Below are 11,183 nucleotides of genomic sequence, written 5' to 3'. Positions count from 1 at the left end.
TATTAAAATCTTTATAAAATGTGAAGAATACAGAACAATTAGTTTAACTAGTCATGCATCAAAAATCTTAACTAGAATTCTATACAGAAGAATTGAGAGGAGAGTGGAGGAAGTGTTAGGAGAAGACCAATTTGGTTTCAGGAAAAGTATAGGGACAAGGGAAGCAATTTTAGGCCTCAGATTAATAGTAGAAGGAAGATTAAAGAAAAACAAACCAACATACTTGGCGTTTATAGACCTAGAAAAGGCATTCGATAACGTAGACTGGAATAAAATGTTCAGCATTTTAAAAAAATTAGGGTTCAAATACAGAGATAGAAGAACAATTGCTAACATTTACAGGAACCAAACAGCAACAGTAACAATTGAAGAACATAAGAAAGAAGCCGTAATAAGAAAGAGAGTCCGACAAGGATGTTCGCTGTCTCCGTTACATTTTAATCTTTACATGGAACTAGCAGTTTATGATGTTAAAGAACAATTTAGATTCGGAGTAACAGTACAAGGTGAAAAGATAAAGAAGCTACGATTTGCTGATGATATAGTAATTCTAGCCGAGAGTAAAAAGGATTTAGAAGAAACAATGAACGGCATAGATGAAGTCCTACGCAAGAACTATCGCATGAAAATAAACAAGAACAAAACAAAAGTAATGAAATGTAGTAGAAATAACAAAGATGGACCACTGAATGTGAAAATAGGAGGAGAAATGATTATGGAGGTAGAAGAATTTTGTTATTTGGGAAGTAGAATTACTAAAGATGGACGAAGCAGGAGCGATATAAAATGCCGAATAGCACAAGCTAAACGAGCCTTCAGTAAGAAATATAATTTGTTTACATCAAAAATTAATTTAAATGTCAGGAAAAGATTTTTGAAAGTGTATGTTTGGAGTGTCGCTTTATATGGAAGTGAAACTTGGACGATCGGAGTATCTGAGAAGAAAAGATTAGAAGCTTTTGAAATGTGGTGCTATAGGAGAATGTTAAAAATCAGATGGGTGGATAAAGTGACAAATGAAGAGGTATTGCGGCAAATAGATGAAGAAAGAAGCATTTGGAAAAATATAGTTAAAAGAAGAGACAGACTTATAGGCACATACTAAGGCATCCTGGAATAGTCGCTTTAATATTGGAGGGACAGGTAGAAGGGAAGAATTGTGTAGGCAGGCCACGTTTGGAATATGTAAAACAAATTGTTGGGGATGTAGGATGTAGAGGGTATACTGAAATGAAACGACTAGCACTAGATAGGGAATCTTGGAGAGCTGCATCAAACCAGTCAAATGAATGAAGACAAAAAAAAAATTAAAATCTTGTGAGTTTTGACATTTTTTTAAGTTAACTCCTTATTTAATTAATTTAAATATTAACTCCCATATTAAATTAGTTAACACCGTAACTAATTCCTTATGAAAGACTCTTAAAATTTACCATCTTTTTGTCATACTAAGCATTAAATTTTGATGATACTTATATCTTATGAAACACTTAATAGTTAATTTTGATTATATTATTTTAATTTGCGTAATTTGAATTTAATAAAATTAATTATTTAGAATTTAAAAATTATTTATTATTTAGCAAAAGAAAAATTATCTGATTATATAATTATTTAAAACTAACAATTATTAATTCATGTAGATAATTCACTGTGCTTAGAAGCTGTTTTGTCCAATATGTTTTACATAATCACATTTCTTCGTTCAATTAGAATTCTTATCATATTATCCTTATAAAGTATGTGTCCGAGTGTGCGCGCGCGTTTAAATTATGTAATAATTACATGATGTAATTTATATTTCAACTAATATTTTAAGTAAAATCTAACTAGAAACGGAACTCCTAAATTAAGAATTTGATTTTTTTTTATATTAGTTGATATAATAAATAAAATAAACTTTAAAAACACAAAAAAAATCTTTTTATTTATTATTATTTTTTTACTAAAGTAATTATCAAAAGAAGAAATATTATACATTTAGATTAACAAAGTGTAGTTAGTATATCGTAAAATTAAGACGGTATGGTCAGGAATTAATTTAATTAATTAATAATCGTAATAATAATAAACAATAAATTCGGACCAGAAATTATTTGAAATATTTTAGTTTGTTTGATATGATATCAATTACTGTTACAGTGTTTGTTGTTATTTCAAGTAACGTGAAGGGAGGGAGTTGAAGATAAAAGAGAAATTACCTGATTGGTTGAAAAGGAAGGGGTTGTGGTGGTGGAATGTCGGGTACAGATAGTTTAATAACTGTGGAGCATGACGAGCATGTCAAAGAGACTATTTGCACACCGGTCGTGTTTCAATCGAGTTGTAGTACTATAAGCGGTAATAGTAGTGTTTGTAGTTCAAGTGCGATTATTGGAAAGGAAGAGGAAAAGTTATTATTGGATTTAGATAGAGGCAAAATCGTCGACAAAACTCAGAAACAAAACGTAAGTAATTCTTCGGCGAGTACGATAACTTCTACATCGCCAGGAATGACATTGAAACGTTTTAGGAATGAAGATAGAATGTACCACGATATGTCACCGAAAACTTATTACAATAATTTAGATACGCAAATGGATGTAACAAATAATAATAACGAAATCATAACAACAACGACTGCAATAACGGCGCAGAATCAACAAAATCAATGGGAAAGATATTATACTAAACCGCTGTCATCATCTGCATCATCTTCATCGTCATCGTCACCGTTAGCAAGAATACCGGTACCTACAATCGATCATCACATGCCATCATCATCAAATATTGGATCGCCAAATCAACAATTGCCTGATAACATGATTAAATATCAAGTTATCGATTATAATCAAGGATGGAGACCGTACCAGACGCAACCGAACTATCAAACAGATCATTTACCGTCAAGAATTCATTCGACATCGATGATTCATCATAGTCAACCGCCATCAGATAACACAAAAAAAGGTAAGATAATTTTTTTTTTCGTGTCGTTCATACACATTTACAAATATAATAATAAGTTAATTAAAAATAAAAGAAAATGTGTTTAGTAATTGTCAAATACTATGTAACCCCTGACATGACAGATGTAGCATACGTCTTGGGGGGAGCATTTAGTGGTAAAGTACATATTTACCAGACCTTTATTTTTCTGCGCTATTAAAATTAATAATAATATTATTTATATTAGGTATTAAGCCCGTTGACTTGTTGCAGCTTCAAATTTGATCTAACATCTGTTCCTCGGCCTGCCCACATCTCTGGTACCACGGTGCATATGACAGGATCCTTTTAGTAATTCGTTCATTATCCATAGTTTCTGCATGCTCGAACCGAATTCGTTGATGTTCTTTAATAGTTAAATTCAAACTACAGACCCAAATTGTGTCTATTTTCATTCCTCAGACGGTCGGTCTTCTCTAGTGACCCCAAACGTTCTTTTCAGAAATATAACAGCAGCTTGCAAACGGCTTACATCTATTGCTGTTAGAATCCGTGTTTCACAACCAGAAATCCAGCAGAATCTGGCATCGTTTAATTTTAATACTGTCTTTCGTTGATTTGTTTTAAAAGGGTTTAGATACGGTACCACACATCCAGTTAAATATCGTTGCTTATATATACTTCTCCAATATATGATATTAAACATCCTAATAATTTTCTTAAAAATCCTAAAAGCTATTTTTAATTTATTGTAATTTTTGTATTAAGAAAAAATCCATATTATTAATAAATACATCAAGTATGATTTATTATAAATATATTTATTGGTTATATTTCTTTATTATTATTACCAAACAATTTACTTGCCAATAAATAGTCATAAAAGTAAAAATTTCAATAATTAATTTACTGTCAAGGAATCTGTTAGTTTTTTCTTTTTTTAAACGTTAACTTAAATAGGAAAAAAGTCTTGAATTGCATGAGATTTTTTTTCTGCCTTGGAGATATCACCATGTAAGCTTGAAGTTTGTGCGTGGTATGTAGAAATGGAATTTTTTAGCGTATAAAAAATGCCATGCCTGACCGGGATGCGAACCCGGCACCTCCGTATGAATGGTCGAGACGCTACCACTCCGCCATCGAAATCGGCTTATTCACTAAATAAACACTTTTTATTAACAGAAAATAATTTCTTATGACTCGTATCGAATAAGGTACAGGTTTTTATATTTAATATATTATACACTCGGCCGAAAGTCCCTTAAATAAACGCCTTATTCAATGTTTTCCCGATCAAACTTAAGGGAAATTTAAATCATGTAGATTACCGATAATAGACGGAACAGGAAAAATTCGAGTACAGTGATTTTATTTTAATTAACCAGAATTTTAATTTTACTTATCAAAATATAAGGATATGTTTGTTCTTTAAATAATTGCAATTTAATTAAACTTTAACTTAAATTTTTTGTGTATAACAACCGCTTGTAGTAAAGAAATATAATCGCAAACTTTTTGTTACGTTAAAATAACAATATAACATTTCATTAAATTACTAAACTTCTATTATCTTAAATAGGAGGGAAGTGAAATATTATTGTTGTTTTCACTGTAGTCATTAGATGTTTTGAATATAATAATTATACGTAGGTAGAAACAGCCTAACAAAACCGGTTTTTGGAAAAAATTTCCATTTGTTCAATAAATCTAAAAAAACTCATCTTTATTCTTATCAAAATTTCACATTATGATTTGTTAAATCTATATACAGTATTGTAAAAATTTGTCTGTCTATGCATTTTCTCTCTCTCTCTCTCTCTCTCACACACTCACACAAATTACATCTGTGTGGGACCCCATGTCAATAATTTTCCTGCTTAAATCCAAGCTGTGCATTGGAACTAATCAATTGTTACAAAAACATCAGATTTAATTTAAAAAAATAAATAAATAATATGATTAAATATTATTTTTATAAATGACAATATTTTATATTTTTATAAATTCTAATATAATTTTTTTTCTTAATAAATAAATGACACAAGTCATTTATTTATGAAGAAGTGTTTTATTAATTATTTATTTATTAAATGGACTGCGTACATTTAGTAAGCAGTCGAAATCGTGCTTCCTAAATTGAAATATTAGAAGAGATATCGTCAAAACTGTTTGTAATGATAGAAGAATTCTCAGCTACCACCAGGACTTTGGAGCTTTGTTTTATCCTATATAAGTCCTTATATTTATTTGTATACTTTTACATACGATAATATACAATAGCCAATATTTGAATTTGCCTTTGGAAATTCCAGAAAGAGGTTTTGGAGGAACATATTTTTTTTATTAAAAATATTTTATTTTCTGTTGATAAAAATGACAAAAACAACTTCTTTTATTTAAGTGTTGACACACCTACTTTCTTACTTAAGGATATGGTGTGATCAGTTCAATTTACCAAACTCGGTTACGGTCTTGGTCCAACTTGTTAAAATTTTTCGATCTTGATTAACAGACAATTAATCTATGGGTTATAAATACTAATCTTTCCTGAAATTTGAGAATATATGTTAAATTAATGACTATTCTGATCGGTACAGATGATATAAATGTATTTTGAATATCTCAAGTGATAACAATGATAAACAAAAATATAAAACCAAGTATGTTGTTCAAATTTTCACGTAGTATTGTTTAACGTAAATGAATTTAAAGGTAATAGGAAATTAACCAATCATAGTCAGATCTTGTTTATAATTCTACTTCTGGCTGTTCAAGTCCTTTTGGCACAGTTACTTCCAAATGTGTTTTACAATTTTAATAATAATATGCGGCTTGGTTTCTTCCTATCAGACGAAGTGACTTACGCTTAGCTTTTTCAAAAGATTCTTCAACTCAAAATTATATTTAATAGAGATATTGAGAAGAACGTCAATTTTCAATCCTCACTAACAGAGTCACCAACTGGTGACTATGTTGTAGTTTACTAATTTTTTCATTTATTTATTCCACATTACTACAGTTAAAACAAACTTTTAATACAAGAAATGGCTAAAAAAAAAATAAATCACGTGGAAATGTAGGAAGCACCTCCTTGATAGGCTCATGAGTCACAGATTTCCGGTGTTACAGGAAATAGCGATTAAGATATTGCTATTATATTTAGACTATTTTTAGCACTGATTATATCTTTCACTAAATAATAGTACCTGATGACAGAAAATTTTATTTATTACAGTTTAATATGCAGAATACTGTGCTCCAAATTCAATTTTTACGTATAAATATTAATTTTTCGTTCTGAAAGTATTTTTTAATATAAAATTGTAAACGAAAAATTATTCATATATATGTGTGCTAATCGCTAAATAAAAACATACTTTTATATTAAAAAATGTTTATTTTTGAAAATATTTCATCTTGGAATACTCATTCAAATATTTCAGGATTTTTTTTTAATTAGCTGTATTTTAAAGATCCTTTTTGAGAAAAGAAAACATTATTTGAAAATCTGCTACCTGTCTTTACGTCAACGAGGAAGTATTCCTACTTTTCCGGGAAATATAGCTAGAATATATTAAAGAGGAAAGTATGGCGATCAAATCAAAACTGGGGTATCGGATTTTTGCAAATTTTTACTTTTTGGATCCAGCTTTTTGTCTCTACAAAAGAACATACGTGTGTATATATGTAAGTGCATAGGTACGGGTATATACATTTGTGTATCTCATATGCTTTTAGGCCTACATCTCAGGATTGACCAAATCGATTTTTTTCAAATTTGGTTAAAATATTTCTACACACAAGGGAAATTGATCGTATTAGTTTTTTTCAAAATTCGTTAAGAGATATCGTGAAAAAACCAATTTCGATTTTTTGGGATGCATTTTAGTGAAAACTTTATAAAAAAAATTTATTATCTGCATTGCACGTATAAGTAGTCCAAACAAAAATTAAAAAAAAATCAACCTCCACCTCAAAAATTGAAATATGTATTTTTTTTTGCATTATCTTCCTTTCGGTTTAAATATTTTGCAAAACCTTTTTTAAAGTTTATATCATGTGTAGAGCTATCAAAAAATCTCTAAAACATTTTAAAATTATAGACCCCGGATCTAAGATGCAGTAAAGTCTTCTTTGAAAATTTTATTTTTCTTATTTTAGCGTTTATTGAAGGAGATGCAAGATTTAGAGGAGACTTTACTTAAGAAAATTCATTAATTTGAACCTGTATAACGTCTTTCATAAAATTTATTCCTCACAAAATATACAATCCGTTTTTTGTTTTTTGCTGTAACTCTTAATTTCTTTTGTTAATACCCGGGGAAGTCATGTAATACTCTGCCAGACTTTTTTAAAATTACATTCAGTGAAAATAGTAATAATATACCTCATAAAATGTCAAAGGAGTGATAAAACAATTTTTAACGCAAAAAATATTTGTAATTTGTATAAAATAAATACATAACATATTTTACATTGAATATAATAGATAAATTAATTGTACACCTGCACAATTAGATGTATAATTTTACATGATTATTAAATAATTGAGTTGTTTTCCCATTGATTAATCTAAGCACTCATAGCTTCAGTGTATATGCAATTACTTTTTCCAACTTATGAGTCACTAGTTATATGTATGATAGATTTAGGTCAAATATTAATTAAAGGTAAGAAGTAAAAATATGTATTTTAAATATAGTAAGAGAAATTTAGTTCGAACGTAAATTCCGTATTTCAGTTAAATTTTCCTTAGTATGTCGTAAACTTTAAATACTAAAAATAAACATTCTCATCTAATTTACTTATTTATATACTTTTTGTGAAAATTTATATACATATTCTTTCTTTTTAGGAAAGAAAATTTTGGTATTAATAATTTTTATATTAAATATTCATTACCTTTGCGTTCAATTAGTAATATGCCAAATTAATGAATTAACACACATCGTTCCTGAAAATGAAACAACCTTTTTCGAGAATAACAAAGATTCTACGCTACGCTTATTAGAGAGTATAAAATATTGATCACTGCCTTCTTCAGTGAAACTAAATATACGTTCCTCATATCAGTCCTATAAAAATATAGACGCTATTCAGCTTTAAAACAACTTATTAGTTAATTCACATTGTAGTCTGCATTACGAATATTATTTATTATTCATGGATAAATCAGGGCTGTTTAGTTATTTTTGCTTCAGTTATTATACCATCCGTAACAACTATATAAAAAGATCAGGAGGATAGTGAGAAGTAAGAGATTAATATTTTCCTTACTACATGGAACAATACAATGTATAAAACTATCTCAGATGAATTTTTCAACGTATTTCAATAACATAACCTAACTTTTGAAAATTACTAAAATTATAAATATATGTTGAAAAAAATCACCAGGAAGATATATGTATTAGATGAATTATTAAGGCTAATATGCCGGATAATAAGAACCCCTGCGGGGTGTAATTCAGTTCACTAATAGAAGAAACTCAAAGTATTGAAAATCTTTGATAATTATATATATAGGGTGTAACATGCAGACTAGAAAGGAATGGAAAATTATCAAATCAATAATTTTAGGGATAAGGAAAAAATAAATTAAAACGAGTGCGTCGGTGCGTGGACACACTACGGAAGCGGGGCTTCTTACGTAATATTATATAAATTATTAAAGGTGAAAAATAATGTGTACGCGACATACACCAATGATAAAAGTTTTTATTAATAAGAAATATGATCTAATAATGAAATCCAATCTGTTAAATATGCCAACGGTTAAATTCAACCTGTCATTGAAATATTTAAATACGAGCGAGACCATAAACCGTTCACAAATCAGTTACAGTATTATTCTTTGAACACGATTCTTAAATGAACTGTTTTATCAGCTGACATTTTTTAGTGACGCTGGTTTTTTCTCAGTGACTCCCATCCCGAAATCTGTGTTAAAGCTTCGCTTCAAAAACAAATGAAAATTTTAACTTCTCAAAAACTTTGTACACCATTAAAATATGGATGTTTAAAATTATGTTGTTGCAATACAAAAAAAATTAATAAATTTACTGTTTTAAATATTTAATCGTTAGCTACTACTATTAATGACATTGTACAGTTATTTTTTTCTCAATAACAATTATAATTATCATAAAATCAAACTACAGTACGTACTGTATTAGAAAACCGTATTACATGTTCAAATCATACACGGTAATCACCTTAAAAAGTCAAGAAGCCCAACCACGCTAAAATGTGATTAAACTAAAACGTACGTAAAACGTTTTACGTACACTAAAACCAAAATTACTGCAAAGAAAATTAACAAAACTAACTTACAGTATTTTGGATTGCATTTAGAAAAATTTGTAATTTTTCCTTGTCTCGCTCATGTTTTTAAATCCGTGGTAAGTTCTTTGTATTCTTGCGTGGCATCTTCAATGTTGCGATTAAAGATTAAGCTTCTATTCAAAGATGGATCAGCATCTATAAAAAAACTGGGTAAGATCATGGGATAGTCTAATGCCTTAAACGTTTTGACATTTAACTGTAGGGATTAAATAACCAGGGATCGTATCTTCTACTTCTTCCCCTTCATACTCTACCTGCGCCATTAAATCTTCCAGATCTTGTTCACTATGTTCTTCTTTTGCGTTTATGAGATTTTTCAATATCTGTTTCATCTAGTTCATTGAGCCCATTATTCCCTATTGAACGAGCTATTGTTTTCAAGCTTTCGGCGATATTTCCTGGTGTCTCGATGTCACCAGTACTTTCCAGCGTATATGTTTGAAGCTGCTTCTTCCAGCAAGACATCAGAATCGACTATTTCAGTTCACCTAATGAAGACTTGATACACGTAATGCAGTCAGCAATATTAAATCTCTTCAACGTGAAACATTCAGTTCAGAATTGGAATTCATCGCGTCTAATAAAATTGTAATTGTAGGATAAGAGAGTATTACAAAAGATCCTGGGGCCACATCACGACTTGTAGGTACGATGTGGTTCTGTAAAGGACAAAATAGTGAATAAAAATCTCAAAAGAGATTTTTTATTCACCCGTAGGGCTGACCTGTCATGCCGGTATATAGCCGGTAGGTGGGGAGGGCCTATTAGAGTAACGGACACTCCCCTGGGTGGCGTAATATCACCAAGTCGGTCCGGCCCAGGGAAGTAGAGATAAAAATATATATATATATATATATATATATATATATATATATATATATATATATATATAATTGTAAATGGTCTTCTGATGTAATATAATTTAAACGATTGAATAATTCCCTTGACCATCGGTTCCAATAAAGTGGTTTTATTTTGGGATGAGCAGTTTGGATTTCCTGTGGATGACCGGGAGCATTGTCTAAGACTAAAAAGCCTTAAAATTAAGGTTTTTTTGATTTTAGATATATTTCAACTTCGGGTAAAAACAGTTATTGAACCAGTCCATGAAAAGTGAAGCTGTAATCCAAGCTTTTTTACTGAATCGCCAAAAAACTGCCAACAGCGTCTTATTTTTATATTTCAATGCGTTTGAGTTTTGGGACTTATAAAACATTAGCGGTTTAATTTAACAATCACCGACTGCATTTGAACAAAACAAGATTGTTACTCTATCTTTTGCTATCTTGAAGCCCGGTGCCGATCGTTCATGTTTTGAGATGGAGGTCCTATCGGGCATTCGTTTACAAAACAGGCCTGTCTCAGCCGCTTTAAAAATTTGTTCTGGCTTGCATTTATTATCCTCGACGATTTTAAAAACTTTTGCTGGGTAAGTTTCTGAGATTATTTTAGCTGCTTATGCAGCTTCCCCTACAAGTTATATGTTGTGTAAAAATTGTCTGACTTTATGTTTATTATTCTTTTAATTTCTTTTAAGATTTTTATTTTTTAATGTCACTACCCTAATGTAATGTACGGGAATATGGAAAATTTTAGCCGCGAATACAGAAAAGCATCGCAAAATATTGCACCATGAATTATGAAATTACTAATACGGGAAGAGCGAATAAGGAGATTTCTCTTTATTGTATAAATATATGCTATAAATGTATACTAGATATTTAAAAAAAGAAAACAACGATGAATTCAAAATAGGAGACTGTTAGAGTACTGTTAAAATATAGTTGTATTTCCGCTAGAAATGTGCATTCAAAATTATTACTAACATCTACGTAATTTTTTAACCGAAAAGTTATAAATCAGTTTGAAATAAAATAATAATAAAAAATCATTGTTATATATATATATAT

General features: G+C 29.6%; 1 protein-coding gene across 1 annotated transcript in view; it reads left to right on the top strand.

Annotated features, from left to right (window-relative positions):
• The first annotated feature begins 2,237 nt into the window (after nucleotides 1-2,237).
• LOC142330722 (uncharacterized) overlaps nucleotides 2,238-11,183 on the top strand; it is a 30,039-nt gene continuing 21,093 nt past the window's right edge. Inside the window, exons 1-2 of the mRNA XM_075376168.1 lie at nucleotides 2,238-2,451; nucleotides 2,491-2,949. Of these exons, the coding sequence (XP_075232283.1) occupies nucleotides 2,238-2,451; nucleotides 2,491-2,949 (673 nt within the window). The remainder of the gene's footprint in view (nucleotides 2,452-2,490; nucleotides 2,950-11,183) is intronic.

The sequence above is a fragment of the Lycorma delicatula genome, chromosome 9 (genome assembly GCF_047948215.1).
Source record: "Lycorma delicatula isolate Av1 chromosome 9, ASM4794821v1, whole genome shotgun sequence".
NCBI lineage: Eukaryota > Metazoa > Arthropoda > Insecta > Hemiptera > Fulgoridae > Lycorma > Lycorma delicatula.
Note: the sequence above shows the minus strand (reverse complement) of the source record. Positions and strands in the feature narration are given on the sequence as shown.